We start from the raw sequence: 15,987 nt of genomic DNA, 5'->3' as shown, positions 1-15,987 counted from the left end.
GTTTATGTCCTTCACTCAAGCCATTTCCCTATTAGAAGAAAAATGTTTTTTTCCCCTTTTAGAAGAAAAATGCTGATTTTGTTTGAGCCCTGTCCCTAACACCAGCCTACTTATCCTGTGAGCCAACTCTTCCCTCAATCATTCTGAATCCCAATAATTATTAGTACTAGTAGTCTTGTTTTGATACCGTTTATTTTAAACTGCTCTTTCTTTTGCTATATTATGGATCAAAAATCCATTGAATCAGTCTTTTCTATTCTTCCAGGGGGCTGTTACCTTGATACCCTCTTAAGGTTTTTTGGCTCGTTTGTTTTTTGTTTTTTTTATGGTTCTGACCTGCTCAGGCAGCTCCTTCATGTTTATAATCATGGTTAGGATCAAAAGCAAAGGGATACAGAAATCAGTAAATGGTTTCCTTTGTGTACTAAATAGTAATTCAAATGTGGCACAAGATCAGCGGCCAAAGAAGAATGTATCTCTTTCAGTAGATCAAAAATAAAAACAGTCAGTGAAGCTTAAATAAGAATATTTGTGTTAAGGAAGCTCCTCGCTTCTTGTGTTCATGTGTCAAGGTGTGAAAGGTGAAAAAGAGACTCTTCCAGATTTTAAAATCAAGAATGTGGCAAGGCTGGGTGCCTTTGTCTGTTTTTCCCCTCCAAAGGCTTTCTTATTCTTTTTTTTTAACTAACAAATTAGAGTTGTAATTTGGTTTTTCTTCACGCTCATGTTTACGTATTTATCTGTTTGTCCTCAAAGACGTTAACTGAGACAGGTTATGAGAGTTATAACGAGGTAACGTACTTAGCACGCTGTGAACGCCAACAGAAAGGGCCCACTCCAGCAGCACCCCAGCATTTCCCAGTGCCAGAAAGAGCAGGTTTCTGTCCCGGTTCTGGCAAACACTGCTTTGCTTTGGACTGGTTCCTTTCTTGCCCTTGAAAAGGTTTAACACAGGTGACCTCCTATCCGGCAGCATTTGTTTATTCAGTGAGCATTGGTTTAGCCCTCACCATATGTCACACAGTCCACAGATCCTGGGGATGCAAGGATGACTAAACATGTCCTTGCCACCGGCAGCTCACAATCTGATAAGCTCAGATTTGCCGAGAGGGTCCAAAATCCACTGGCCAGAACAGATGTGTCTGAGCCCGTGAAATGTTCTCCAGCCCTAGCCCGTATCAGAGCTGAGGTGACAGAGGCACTCCTGAGTGGCATTGAGCCCAGGTCCCTGCCAGAGGAGAATGCCCGTGCTCATAGGCCTGCTGTGGAGCATGAGACGCTAACTTCTGGTTAATCGTGTGATGAATTGCCTGCCAATAGCCATGTTGTGAGTTTGTTCCCTCTAGTGTGCATGGGTTGACTCAATGTGAATTGTTAGCAGATTGTTTCAGTTTTCATTTCCAAAAAGTGAGCTGTTTTTCTTTTTTTATTTTTAAACCTAATTTCCAGAACCTTTGTGTAGGGAAAGTCATTCAGCAAACCCACAGGAAGTGTGTCCATTGAGGTGAAAGCTGAGCTATGTCATTCCCAGTGCCTAAGCTGGCAGATTGTTTTAGGTGTGTTATTTTTACTCCCTATGTGTGCACAGTCCCTTGCAGATGAAAACCTTCTGGGTCTAAGGCTGGCCTTAGGTTCTGCTCCTGTTTTTCCTGTGCCAACAGGTAAGGCAGCTTTTAACAACTGGTGATCAAATGGCAACATCTGGGCCAAGATGGCTTTCGTTCGGGACCTTTCTCAAAAGTACCCAGCCACTGCCAGGCAAAGCCCCCTCTTATACTGAATATATAGAGGAAAAATTCAGTGGCAGCAAGTGCAAATGCCTTTGAATATTCTGTTAGAGCCATGCCAGGAGAGGTTGTCTCACTGCCCTCTCCAGCTTTATTTTTCATCTCTGGTTTGCAAAAGGTAACTGTATCTGAAAACACGGTGTCAGACTCATCATTAATAACAAGGAATCAGGAAAGTTTCTCTTTAAAAAGAGTTTCTTGAGAACTCTAAAGTTCTTGCGAATTAATAAAGGTGGTGTTTTGTTTTTTTTTTTTTTCTGAGACAGAGTCTCACTCTGTCTCCCAGGCTAGAGTGCAGTGGCACGATCTCAGCTCACTGCAACCTCTGCCTCCTGGGTTCAAGTGATTCTCCTGCCTCAGCCTCCCAAATAGCTGGGACTACAGGCACGTGCCACCATGCCCAGCTAATTTTTGTATTTTTAATAGAGATGGGATTTCACCATGTTGGCCAGGCTGGTCTCCAACTCCTGACCTCAGGTGATCCACCCGCCTCAGCCTCCCAAAGTGCTGGGATTACAGGCGTGAGCTACCGCACCCAGCTGGTAAAACTTCTTAAATAAAAAGCCCTTTCTATGTAGAATAATGATTGGGCTGCAGGGTCACCCTCCATGGGCCTCTGCACTTTCTCAGTGGGAAGAAACAGAGTGGGCCAACACAGGCAGTCATGAGAAAGCAGTATTCATGGGAACTGACGGCCAGGAGGTGATGGGCCCCTGAGGTAGCCCCTTGGCTGCCTGGGCTCCTGGGAGACAGACGGAATTTCCCAGTAGGCAAAGATTACATTGAAGAAACCCCTGTTCAGAGAAAAGACTTTGAAGAAAGCATCTGACTTCATGGAGAGGTTGGTTGCCTTGGCCAAGCGCTGACCTCATTCAGGCCTTCAGTGCCTTCTGCTCTAGTGTGGTGGGGCTAACGCCATGCCACCTCACAGGGAGGTCTTGCCAAGCTGGGCAGCAGCTGGCTGGGAAAGGCATAAGACCATGTGGACACAGATGCTAAGGCTATTTTAACAAGAACATAAAGTTCTAGCGGTTTGCTTGTAGAAAGGGTAGTAACTAGAAATGGCTAGTTAGGAGGCTAATGAGATTTCTTTTTGCAAGGTTAGGATAGAATGGGGCTAGGAAGTCTTAAGCTGTCTGTGAGTACCTTATAGGATTTTATTTTTGCAAAAATGGGCTCTTGGTTCAGGCTTAGGCATTTTCAGCCATGTAATAGGCTGAGTGGACTTTGGGTAGGGCATGCTGGCCTTCTCTCTGGGGGACCCTCAGCCTACCCCAGAATCAAGAAACGGAACCTCACGAGGCTTCTCAGCCACCACAGTATGCAGCCTGCCCTCAAGCTGCTTGTCCTCCGTGTGTGGGTGTCTGTACTCATCCAGACACACAGAGCAGCTGGATGCCTGCATTTGGCCAGAGTGCCATTCAAGCTTACCGCCACTGTGATTTCCTTGCTGCTACAAAGGAGGGGCAGTCTATCTCCTCTTCCCCATATTCTCAGAGACTATCCTGTCCCTGGGCCACACCAGAGCAGCCAATGCCAGCTCCCAGGATGGCAAGATAATGGCCTCTGGAGGATGGTTGCTACTGCATGGCAGGTGCCATCACCTCACCCTGAGAATTTCTTTAAGAGCCAGTCTATAGCCCTTGATGATTGACCCACTGTGAGCAGGATGTTAACCGCTCCTCTGTAAGTGCTTCTTCCCTGTGAGCACTCCCCAGGAGAACGTGCTGGCTGATCCTGGCTTTAGGAGTGGTGGTGGGCTAGGTCTATTTCACAGACACACTGTAAATCCTAAAACAGATAGTTTTACCCATTTGAGTGGTTGCCAGAAAACCTGAATCAGGGCTGTAGTCTCTAGCCCTGCCCTGATCTTCCACCTGTGTATTTTTCACCTTCTTCTTGATCTACTTGCTCATCCTCCCAGGGCTGAGAGTGCTATTCTTAAATATAGTGGGAATCGCAGTATGTGCTGCTGCTTCACATCTGGCTTTGACAGTGGTTTCCCGGAATCCTTACAGACTTCTGATTGTGTGTGAGAAGACAGCGTAGGCCTAGGCCTGTGGGGAGAGGTGGTTACCAGAGGGGAAGAGATAAGCTGGGTTTGGGGAGTGTTTTCTTTGAAATGAAGGTAAGCTCAAAGTGTGTTTGAAATGCATTTACTGTCAACAAAGCTGTGCTTTAGTTGGTAGTATTTAAACTGATCATAATACCTTCAGAAGAAACCATCAAAAATCAATCTATAGAAGAAGAGTGTAAATGCTTCAGTTGTACCTGTTCTGAGCTGTGTTATAGCCCTCGTGACACGTGGGAGAGCAAGAACGAAGGCTCCCACACACTTTGTGGGCTCTGTAGATAGTGCCATGAGAGCAGTTGGAGGAGAAGGCCTTAGAGACACATTAACCAATGGAGTGTGTGTCTGGGGTTTGGACAGTGTGGTGTGTTCTTTGGAAAACCACTTTGTAGTAGAAGCAGTATCCAGATTGGGTCCTTTATACTATATATTAAGCTAACACTAAAATATGATGGACTTGTCATATACAACTGAGGTTTATGAAATATGTCATCTACATGACTGTGAAACTTACAAATGATGTTTGCTGTGTAATCTTTCAGGAAATAAAAAAATTCATTAAGGGGGTCTCTGAGAAGATCAAGAAAACCAGAGATAAATATGGCATCAATGATAACGGCACAACAGAGGTAACATTCCTCCAAGACGCATTAGAACCCCAAGCTGTTTGCAGGTGCCGCCGGCCCTAACTCTGTGCTTGGCTTGTATTCTCGCAGCCCCGTGTGCTGTACCAGCTGGACCGCATCACCCCCACCCAAGTAGAAAAGTTTCTGGAGACCTGCAGGGACAAGTACATGAGGTAGGGATGCTTTTGTCTTAGACTGACGGTCATCTACATAGGTCTCACGTATCCCTTCTGTTTCCCCATGTGTACAAAACCCTGCGCCAGCTCACTTGTTAACTGCCAGTATTTGATCAGATTCTGTCACATTTTCTCTAGGGGTCTGATGAATTGCCAGGCTGAATGCTCCAAGATACGGAAATAATTGCAAGGAAATTTCTTAGTGTCTTCTTCCCACGGGGAAACTGCTAATGAATATGGCAGATGCCACTGCTCTGTTTGCCACCAGTACCATTTGTTAGCAGACCACTTAGATTTTCTGCATCCATTACATGCTGACCACAAGTAGCCATGCAGAATTGAGTTGCACTGCTGGCCCCTCTCTGACCATTACTTTCCCCTGTCTGCACCTATTTCTGGTCTATGCCAGGCTTTTTCTCTGTCACAAACATACCCTTCCCAACCCTAATAGCATCTATATTCTCTGTTGAAAGGTGATAACCAGAAGCCTCTCCCCAGCAGTTTTGCTGGACTTTTCTTTGGCATGCTGCGTTCTCATCCATACCTTTGCCTTCTAGGGCACAGATGGAGCCAGGTTCTGCAGTGGGCGCTCTGTGTGCCCAGAGCATTGGTGAGCCAGGCACCCAGATGACCCTGAAGACTTTCCACTTTGCAGGCGTGGCCTCCATGAATATCACCCTGGGCGTGCCCCGGATTAAAGAGATCATCAACGCTTCCAAGGCCATCAGGTGCCTGCTTTCATTTCCCTCTTGTTCCACACATGCCTGTCCTGTTTCTTGAGAAACAATGATCCTCGTGTCACATGCATATGTGTGATATCCTCATAGGACTGTGTCTCAAACTCTGGGTGGCATGCTTGTTGTGTTAATCGTATTTTGGTTTTTTAAAAAGCCACTCAAGAAAAAGTCTAAACCGGATACAGTCAAAATAGAAGCAATGGTTTTGTTATGGCCACAAGTAACATGAAGAGAGAAAATGTTAAAAATGACTGGAAAAATTGGAGCAATGTGTCAGTGGAGATTTCATCCTTTTGATGTCATTATTCCAGCTTAACTAGGCCTGACTGAGGTGTCTGCCACTTGCCCTGTGGTCATATTCTGTGAGCCCCTGGTGATTTCATGATGGGATTTCTAGTTGATCTAAGGCTAGAAGAAATAGAAATGTATTACAGTGCCTTTGATGACAAAAATAATGATTTTTGCCTATGACCTATATTTAACAAAATGATAATACATAGCATTAAATGAAAGATAGTCGGCTGGGCGCAATGGCTCACGCCTGTAATCCCAGCACTTTGGGAGGCTGAGGCGGGCAGATCACGAGGTCAGGAGATGGAGACCATCCTGGCTAACATGGTGAAACTCCATCTCTACTAAAAATACAAAAAATTAGCTAGGCGTGGTGGCAAGCGCCTGTAGTCCCAGCTACTCCAGAGGGTGAGGCAGGGGAATGGCATGAACCTGGGAGGCGGAGCTTGCTCAGTAAACTGGGGTTGCTAGTAACATTATGATTCTAAATAGCACTTGGGTTTAACAAAGCAGTGGTCTTCAAACAGGCTCCTCCCTTGTGCTAGTGCCATTTTTCCTTTGCTTCTCAACAGCACTCCAATTATCACAGCACAGCTAGACAAGGATGACGACGCAGATTATGCTCGCCTCGTGAAAGGGAGAATTGAGAAAACCCTCTTGGGAGAGGTAAGAAGAAATCCCTATTGATAACAAGAAAACTAGCTCAGCAATGTTGCAGGGAAGTGTAAAAATCAGCTGCCATCTATTGACCAGTCTGTGGCGTCCACACTACTCTAGCTCTTCAAAAAAAGCAAGCAGTCGCGTGCTCTTAGGAAAGGGGAAAGCGGCTGATTAACACTCTGATCTTTTGACACTCCAGATTTCCGAGTATATTGAAGAAGTGTTTCTTCCTGATGACTGCTTTATTCTCGTCAAGCTCTCCCTGGAACGGATTAGGCTTCTGAGACTGGAAGTGAGTCACATAATTAAATGTAGAGAGGAAGTCATCCTGTTAGTCCCAAGATAGGTACTGATAAACTAGGGCAAGAGCTAAGCAAGACAGAGGAAGCATTGCAGAAGCTTCTGTTTGGTTTCTGGTTTTTGTGATTCTGTTGTCCCCTCACATTTTCTTTCTAAACCTGACCTTGATATGAATATACCCATCTAAAGACACACAGAAAATTAGTTGAAATTTTGTGCAGACCACAATACCAGTTCACTGTGACACGGTATTATGGTAAGCAGTCTTGTTGTCCCTCTTCCCAGTGTCTAGAAGGACTCTAGGGCTGGCTGTGTCTTACTCATCTGTGGGTCCCCAGCGCCCAGCATGGCAGCTAGCCTAGGAAGTTCAGTAAATGTTTTTAGTTGGGGAGATTAACCTGGCTTCTTAAACTGGCACGCATGGGTAATAGGCAACAGTTGAAAGATGATCAGCCTTTCTCACAAACAGACCAACTTGGGGTGCAAACTGAGTAACTTCCTGACACCTTCTTCTTTCTGTCGGGTAGTTAAGGCTATACTAGCCCTTAAAACACATTCTCTCAGCTCGTTCTCTCACGCATCAAGTTCATGTTACCTATATTAACAGTTGACTCTGAAATGCAGCAACCCACACTCCAGTTTGGGGATTTCTCTAGCCTGTCTCTTGCTGCCTGCCTTGTGGCTCCTTTGCAGAAGAGATGAGTTGTATCCAGGAACGTAGCACATGAACCATTGTGAAAGAGTCAGGTAAAGGGGAGGCCCCACGGAAGCTTTTAATTAGCCTGGCCTCCAACCTCCAGCCTCCCTAGAGCTTCCCACAGAGGCTGCGTGTGTTGCCATGAACTGAGCATGAATTTTCGAGGGCAAATATTTTGTTGTGGATGAAAAAAACTACTCTTTTTATGAATAAAGCACAGATATATATACACATATAGTACATAAAACAGATATGTAGTATGTCTATGGTATTAATTTCATGGTGCGGGTGGGGGCTGCTTAGAACAAACCTGACTAAAAGGACTTCTTAGAGGGGCAATAATAAAATAAACGAAGAAAAACACTGGAATCAGTAACACCTACACCTGGCCATGTTGCAGGTGAACGCAGAGACAGTGCGATATTCCATCTGCACATCCAAGCTCCGTGTGAAGCCCGGCGACGTGGCTGTTCATGGTGAGGCTGTGGTGTGTGTCACCCCCAGAGAGAACAGCAAGAGCTCCATGTACTACGTGCTGCAGTTCCTAAAAGAGGATCTCCCCAAGGTGAAACAGCAGTCGCTTCTCATGGAGACCCAGCATCTCCCTGTGGTGTGACACCCAGGGCTGGGACCTAAGGTCTTTGTCACTTAGTCCCATTTCTTCATTTCTTCTTGGCCTTATCCCCAAGGAGTTAGTCTGTTAGATTCCTCTCTGTTCTATCAAAAAACTGACGTTAGGATGAGGTACAGTCCCCTGAACAACTTCTGTTCTCCCTTATCCCTAAAACTAGCTCTAGTGTGTCACAGATGACCACTGCTGAAAGCTGGGGTGATCAAGGTGATCAGCCCAGGGCATGGCTTACCCCGTCCTCACAGCTTTCTCTGTCTCTGAATCCAGGTGGTGGTGCAGGGCATTCCAGAGGTGTCCAGAGCTGTCATCCACATTGACGAGCAGAGTGGAAAGGAGAAGTACAAGCTTCTGGTGGAAGGTGATAACCTGCGGGCAGTCATGGCCACACACGGTGTGAAGGGCACCCGAACCACCTCCAATAACACCTATGAGGTACCACTCAGCCCACGGGGTCGCCTTAGGGTTAGGCTGTCTTGTGCCATCTGCAGGCCTTCCACTGGTTCCCAGCATACTTCTTTTTTTTTTTTTTTTTTTTTTGAGATGGAGTCTTGCTCTGTTGCCCAGGCTGGAGTGCAGTGGCCTGATCTCCGCTCACTGCAAGCTCTGCCTCCCGGGTTCACGCCATTCTCCTGCCTCAGCCTCCCAAGTAGCTGGGACTACAGGCACCCACCACCACGCCCAGCTAATTTTTTTTGTGTGTGTGTGTGTGTTTAGTAGAAATGGGGTTTCACCATGTTAGCCAAGATGGTCTCAATCTCCTGACCTCGTGATCCACCTGCCTCGGCCTCCCAAAGTGCTGGGATTACAGGCATGAGCCACCGTGCCCGGCCTCCCAGCATACTTCTCTGACCATCCCATTTGCCCTGGGTCTACAACTAAAAATTGCCCAGAAATCCATTTCTGGAAAACGGCACAGGGTTTGCTTTGAACCTGCAGGGCAGAGGAGGAAGTGGAGAGAATTTGCAGTGGCCTCCCAGAAGGGGCTGCTTCTGCTCATTCCTGGTTCTCTGTAGGTGGAGAAAACTCTGGGCATCGAGGCTGCCCGGACAACGATCATCAATGAAATCCAGTACACCATGGTGAACCACGGCATGAGCATCGACAGGAGGCACGTGATGCTGCTGTCCGACCTCATGACCTACAAGGTATGTGGGCAGGAGGCCCCCGGGCTGCCTGGGCATCCCAAAACTCACTTTCAGGAGAATAAGCCTGTGGAGTTTCTAAGACATGTAGAATACGCTGCTGTGAGGACCATCATAGAGAGAAAATAAGATGTGAACATTGCTCAAAAACCAAAGTATGCTGGTCAGGCTGAGTGTCCTGGTGAAATCCCAATATGAGAGTTACAGCCTCATGGCAAACTCACACCCAGTCGGTAGAGTGAAGAGAGCTGGAGCTTGGTTCCGTCCTCGTCCTGAATGTCATCCATCCTAAAGCAAAATTAGCCACTGCCAAAGCCCAGAGAGTCCCATGGCAAGTTGAGGTGTTTCTTTCTTATTAAACCCATCCATCATGTAGCCATTCCCAGGAAAGAATAAGTTAACATGATCTGAAGTTGGGGGCGGGAGGCTGAGGTGGCTTGGTTGTTTTGATTTTTTTTTCTCTCTTTTCCAAAAAAAAGTATTTCCCTCTAGCTGTGCCTTAGGGCAGCAGGTTTTCATAAGGCTTCCCCAAACAAGTCGATAGTATATTACAGAATATTTAGAAACCAGGTGAGGGAAATGGCCCATTTCCTACCACCCTGAGGCTGTCGGTTTGACATCTTCTGTGAAGTCCTATTCTTTGTGCATCTTTTACTTTAGTCGCAGGAAACTGTGTGCATGCAGTTTTTGTTCTGACTTTTTGTTTAACATCACAAATATTTTCCATCTTGTTTCATGGTTTTAATAAATATACTTTTAAAATTATGGCACAATATTCCTTTGAGTAGAATTACCTAAATTTAATTCTCTTCATACTTGAGGTTTTTACATTCTTTTTATTTTTAGTTCTTTGAGCCATAAGAAATCTCTTCAGAAATACTCCCCTTTTTAAAAGTTAGTCTCTGAATTCTAGTTCTCAATTCTTCTTTGTTCTGATGGCATCTGGATGCGAGTGTGAAGTTCCATGTTGCCAATGATTGACCACCTCAGTGGGACACAGAGGGCAGACACATAGCTCCCCAGGGCCTTTCAAACACCTGACGTTGGGTCTTGGAGGATTTTTGTTGATTATACTGAAGGTGCACCGTGCTTTGGTTTCGAGCTTTTGCCATTGCTGTGAGTACCACCGTGACTCTTTCTCCCTTGACACAGGGTGAAGTCCTGGGCATCACTAGGTTTGGCCTGGCCAAGATGAAGGAGAGTGTGCTGATGCTGGCCTCCTTTGAGAAGACGGCTGACCATCTCTTTGACGCTGCCTACTTCGGGCAGAAGGACTCCGTGTGTGGTAGGTTTGATGTTTCTATGAACAGCATCAAAGGCCTTTACTATTTATGACTTAGACCATGGCTAGGCTTCTAAGAGAATGAAAAAAACTGAGTGGCAGAGCGTTTATTTTTTCAAGAATAATGTCATAGATCACGAATTGGAACTGCTGGATCTTTTATCTCCAAAGCCTGACTGTAGCATCCTGCATCCCCGTTTACATCTGTTAGATGACTTCCCTGTGTCAGAACAGATGGTTTTTGGTCCACGAAGCAAAGAGCAACCCTGGGTGTGTAAGAATTTTTCTAGCCCTTGACTTTGTAGTCAGCCACACTGATCCTGACCCCTGTGTGTGACACCAGGGCTGACAGGAGGGGGTACTGGCTGGGCACTGGGCAGAGCAGAGTGTCCTACTGTCCTTGGGAGGTGGCCATCGATGCCTGCTGAGCCCCTGTGCCAGGCACCATATGTGCCAAGTATCTCAACCCACCCGTGGGGTGTGGATATTAAGCCCTTTGACAAGTCAGAAGACCAAGGTGACCTCACTTGCTGTCGAGTCTACCAGCAGAGTCTTGCTCTGCGCCATGCCTCATCCCCGCCACTCGACAAAACATGGCTTTATGGGGCTGTGCTGGCCTGGGGGAGAGAGAGCACAAGGGGAATTCTCCCCAGTGTCTGGCTTCCCTGCCTCTTCTGTGAGACCAGCACTGACTACTGAGCTTTGCTCGAGCCTTTCTGATTCCACAGGAAGACGCTGCAGGCCTGGGGTGGGAGCTGGTAAGGGGCTGGGGTTCGAGAGGGCCAGCAACCTGCCCCCGGCACACACCAGTCAGGCTCACGCAGGGATTCCAAGTCTGGCTGCTGTTTCCAGGCCAGAGCTCTGCTTCCCAGTAGCCCTTTGCTCTCTCACCTCCTGCTCTTGTACAGATCGGCATCATTAGAGTATATGCCTATTTTTTGCCTCTAAGATTAACTCTTTCTCTTTTCAAAAGGGACAGGGATTGGAGATGGAGGGAAAGAAATATTACATAATTCTCTAAGATAAAGAAGGGTGAGAGCCAGGCATGGTGTTGCTATCGTCCCAGCTACTCAGGAGGCTGAGGCAGGACGATCACTTGAGCCCAGGAGTTTGAGGCCAGCCTGGGCAAAATAATGAGAACTCGTGTCTATTTAAATATTTTTAAAATTGAAAAACAAGCGTGGGCCGGGCGTGATGGCTCATGCCTGTAATCCCAGCACTTTGGGAAGCCAAGGCGGGTGGATCACGAGGTCAGGAGTTCAAGACCAACTTGGCCAAGATGGTGAGACCCCCATCTCTACTAAAAAAAAATACAAAAATTAGCCGGGCACGGTGGCAGGCGCCTGTAATCCCAGCTACTCGGGAGGCTGAGGCAGGAGAATCTCTTGAACCTGAGAGGCAGAGGTTGCAGTAAGCCGAGATCGCACCACTGCACCCTAGCCTGAGCAACAGAGCAGGACTCCGTCTCAAAAAAAAAAAAAAAAAGTGCATGAAGGGAAAGAAAAAGGAGCAGCAGTTAGAGTGGGGCAAGAGGGAGGTACACGGAAGACTGGAAGAAGGCCCAAGGCCAAGAGAAGAGAAAGTCAGCCTGACAACAGGGCTGAGACCCAGCACTCAAGCCTGACACCTGGAAACCGGGCCTTTGCTGCAGCTCTGCGGCCCCACACACCACCACCTTTCTCTACCACCAACTTCCTTGACTGCCTGGCACTGCCACCCCACCCCCAATTTGAAGTTTCCCCTCCTCCTGGTCCTTCAGCACATTGTAACCCAGTGTTCGCCCTCACTGCATGTTGGTCTTTAATTTAGTTGTTTGCCTCTCCGGTTCCTTGTTAGCACAAAGTCTACAACACAGTAGTCATTTGCTTGCTCATCGTAGACTCAAGCCTTATGCCAGGTTGACGTGGGGCTTGGAGAAAGAAGCTGCACCACCCCCTTGATCCTGTAACTCTATTGGTGCCCTGCCTTCTGGGTGTTTCTCATCAGGGCTGTAGATCATCAAGGCTCAGATGCTCTTAAGCCTGGCCTGGCCCCTTCCCCTGAGCACAGCTAACAGCTGCCTACTGCAGTCTCCAAGGGGATTGTATTCTGCTCACTACTGTCCCAGTCGTTTGCTTTTCTTGGAGGCTCTAAGTTAAGGAAGCACTGGGTGGCAAACTTAGAGTTTCCTGAGCATCCTTCAGTATTCTTGCTAAGTTGTGTTCTCAAAGGCAGGGCCCTCCCAGGATGCCTTCGGCTCAGGTGGGAGAGGAGAACTGGAGGAGCTGACTCTGTCTCCAACAAGCTCCTGGGCTATGAGCAAGCACTGCCCTTCCCTGAAAGCGCAGAATCCCCCTGTCTGCACTCCACAGCCACGCTTTTTAGATGGGAAGGAAAGGGATTTGCCAAAGTTCAGTCAGTTGATGTGGAGTGGCGCTGGGACTCACATCCTAATTTTCTGACACTTAAGCCAATAGTCTTTCTTCCTGAAAACCTACCTTGTGTTTAGAGGCTCTCTGATGTTCATTCTGGTTGATTTCAGGGGTGTCTGAGTGCATCATCATGGGAATCCCAATGAACATTGGAACCGGGCTCTTCAAGCTGCTTCACAAGGCCGACAGGGACCCGAACCCTCCCAAGAGGCCCCTGATCTTCGACACAAATGAATTCCACATCCCCCTTGTCACATAGTCCAAGGAAAGAGGGGACCATGCCTGACCTTGACTCCTTGTCCTGTCTCCAGCTGATGTGAAGAGTTTTGTGCTCCCTGGGACAGGGGTCCTGAGGTCCCCACCTATGCCAGCAATCAGAGAAGCCCCCTTGACATCCCCAGGAGCAGCTTCTCCTCTGATAGGGCGCGGCTCACACCAGTGACCCTGACTGTGCCACACTGCTCGGGAGAGCTGCGGGTTTTATTGTTTGCTTGCTTGAAACCTAATCCATAGACAGCCCCACAGCTCCTACACACCCTGCCACCCTGGACTTAAGGCCCAGCCAGGTGGCATGATCCATCCCAGCTCACTGCATACATCCATTGGCTCCCCATGGTGTCTTCACACCTGACGGTGAGCCAGGCCTGAGCCCCGCACAGGCCAGGGCACGTTCTTGGATTTTCCATTCCTTGGTCATGCTGGAATCTCTCAATGTGACATACTCATGTAAATATTGTTACTACTATTTATTTGTTCCATTTGAGGGATTTGGAATTTTTGTTATTTTAGTTTTATTTTTGAAACCAAGCATCTATAGAAACCAAGAAAGTCAGCATGTAAGCATCACTGGAAAAACTGGTTTAAGCAAATAGAGCCGTCTGGGATTTGCAACTGAGCTGCAACTGTCATGAGGTCCAGGCAGCTCTGTAACATATTCTATAGATGCCCCTGGCTACCCTGTTGTTTTCATCTACCTCAGACCCCATCATGGGGCTCTAACCCTGTGACAAGAGCCAAACCCATTCTCCATGGCCTATGGAAGCCACACTGGAGTTTGGGGCCTGCTGCAATGGGGATGAGATGGTTTTTTGTAGAATTATACTTAGGTTCCTTGGATGATCTCTAGTTGATTTTTTAAGTTCTGAGTTGATGCTGTTAAGGTACCCGGGGTAGCCATTGGTTCTTGGATCTGTGTTAGAACGAGTGCTTTCCCTTCCTACTGATGTGATTGTGGATTAGGAATTCTTGACCTGAGTGACTTTTGGCCAGTGGTTGGGTTTAAAATTCTATTAAAATTTGTAGTTTGGGCTGGGTGCTGTGGCTCACACCTACAATCCCAGCACTTTGGGAGGCTGAGGAGGGCAGATCGCTTGAGCCCAGGAGTTCGAGAGCAGCCTGGGCAACATGATGAAACCCCGTCTCTACAAAGAATACAAAAATTAGCCAGGCATGGTGGCACATGCCTGTAGTCCCTGCTACTGGGGAGGCTGAGGTGGAAGGTTCACTTGAGCCTGGAAGGTGGAGGTTGTAGTGAGCCAAGATCGTGCCACTACACTCCAGCCTGGGCAACAAAGCAAGACCTTGTCTCAAAAAAAAAGAAAAGAAAAGAAAAGAAAAAAAATTAAGCGTAAAAAAAAATTAATTAGTTTTTATAAAAAATTATAGTTTGACCTTTTGATTTCCCTGCATCTACAAGGTAGACCTATTAACTTCTCTTGGGGTATCAGTGATGTGGAAAAAAATGCCATTTTTCTTAAAGTTTAACCCCCCCTTTATCTTTGAATTGAGCTAGAGCCCGGTTTAGGACAAAGGATTAAGTTCGTTAACGAACACTAATTCAGGGCTTCTACTTGAGACCCCACCGAGATCACCAGTTCCCATGTAACCTGGGAAGAGCCATAAAGGGGTACCCCCCACCCCAACTGCCTTCCTGGAAGCGTGCCTGGGAAGTAAGCTGTAGGCCTGATCCAAGCCAGGACCACTGGGATCCGTGCGAAGGCCAGGGGAGGGTAGAATTGAATCATGGGAGGGAACTCCGGCACCTGTTTTCTTCTGCGGGTGACGCACACTTTAAATGGAAGAGAGGTTGTGGCTATAACTTGTGGCTGGGAATAATAAAGATGGCACCGCCAAGGAGCCTCATCTTGCTTGAGTGAGTACTCAGTTGGGCGCTGCAGAGTCTGGAGTCTGTGTGAGACGTGTGTGATTGTGATGGGTGCAGATCAGTGTATAGCACTTGGGAACAAGGCAGACCTTGGAGCAGAATGGTTATGTGAAGGATCACATCACCCATGGGAAGTCATACATCCTGGAGGTGCTGGTCCTCCTCCTGGAACTGCCAGCCTTGCTAGGACTATCAACATCAACAGCATTGCCTGGTAAACCCTACTGTCTGTGCTCCCCACTGTGTCCCGTGACTGGTGTTAAAATTCTCCCTACTTTGATCATCTGCCCTGCCCAGGCCTTGGGCTTTATGCCAGCACAGAGCTCAAAGGCCAGGTAGCAGCACATCCTCAAGCATGAGAGCTCAAAGGGTTACATTTGAGTCTCTGTACCTGCTTGGAAGAAATAAAAATACGTGTGAATTCCATCTCATCCATGAACAGTTACATATTCTTGACTAGCAGTCTGTCCAGTTCTTTGCCGTTTTTATGTCTTTTTTACAAGGGAGATTAAAATAGCTCCTGACTCAGTTACAGCCCCCTGCTGTGTTCAGCACTTTAGGGGTGGGGAGACATTCTGGACTCTTTCAGTATATATATGTGTCAGTTAAACTATGGTGCCATGTTTCTATTTCAGAGTTTATCCATGTGTATTCGCATTGATTCATGTCTGATTGAACCTGACATTGTATGTTTACTGTTCTTGATTTTTGCTGTCTGTTGGCAGACCTCTTTATTTTTCAACCAAAACCCAAGAGAGGAAATATTTGCGTTACCTAAAACTATAGCAGAATCATCCTTGTGGGTTGTGAAAAAGGACATTGGCCTTGTATGAGCTCTAACTCCTAGAATGATAACCAACCCCTGCCAGGAGCTCACCTCTTCAGGTGCTGGAGGTCAACAGTGAATGCCCCAGTTACCCCCACCCCTGTGACTTAGAAATGTAGGAAATAAAGTGCCCCCTGAGATGCAGCTAATCCAGCCCCAGTAGGAGGCGCTGAAAAGACTCAGGTC

The 15,987-nt window shown here is 47.2% G+C and overlaps 1 protein-coding gene across 3 annotated transcripts in view; it reads left to right on the top strand.

Annotated features, from left to right (window-relative positions):
- The window catches only part of POLR3A (RNA polymerase III subunit A), a 59,676-nt gene extending 44,270 nt beyond the window's left edge, over nucleotides 1-15,406 (top strand). For 2 of the 3 annotated variants that reach the window (XM_032141189.2, XM_058436422.1), the window contains 10 exons: nucleotides 4,401-4,487; nucleotides 4,575-4,657; nucleotides 5,218-5,388; nucleotides 6,261-6,354; nucleotides 6,548-6,640; nucleotides 7,746-7,910; nucleotides 8,244-8,408; nucleotides 8,990-9,121; nucleotides 10,271-10,403; nucleotides 12,922-15,406. In XM_032141189.2, coding sequence (XP_031997080.1) covers nucleotides 4,401-4,487; nucleotides 4,575-4,657; nucleotides 5,218-5,388; nucleotides 6,261-6,354; nucleotides 6,548-6,640; nucleotides 7,746-7,910; nucleotides 8,244-8,408; nucleotides 8,990-9,121; nucleotides 10,271-10,403; nucleotides 12,922-13,070 — 1,272 coding nt within the window. In that variant the 3' untranslated portion in view covers nucleotides 13,071-15,406. Of the gene's footprint in view, nucleotides 1-4,400; nucleotides 4,488-4,574; nucleotides 4,658-5,217; nucleotides 5,389-6,260; nucleotides 6,355-6,547; nucleotides 6,641-7,745; nucleotides 7,983-8,243; nucleotides 8,409-8,989; nucleotides 9,122-10,270; nucleotides 10,404-12,921 lie in introns of those variants that run through there. The other variant, XM_032141194.2, reaches the window with a different exon arrangement.
- The last annotated feature ends 581 nt before the right edge of the window (nucleotides 15,407-15,987 follow it).

This window comes from Hylobates moloch, unplaced genomic scaffold (assembly GCF_009828535.3).
Source record: "Hylobates moloch isolate HMO894 unplaced genomic scaffold, HMol_V3 SCAFFOLD_3, whole genome shotgun sequence".
Taxonomy (NCBI): domain Eukaryota; kingdom Metazoa; phylum Chordata; class Mammalia; order Primates; family Hylobatidae; genus Hylobates; species Hylobates moloch.
The sequence above is the reverse complement of the archived record's forward strand: the minus strand, read 5'-3'. Positions and strand labels throughout refer to the sequence as shown.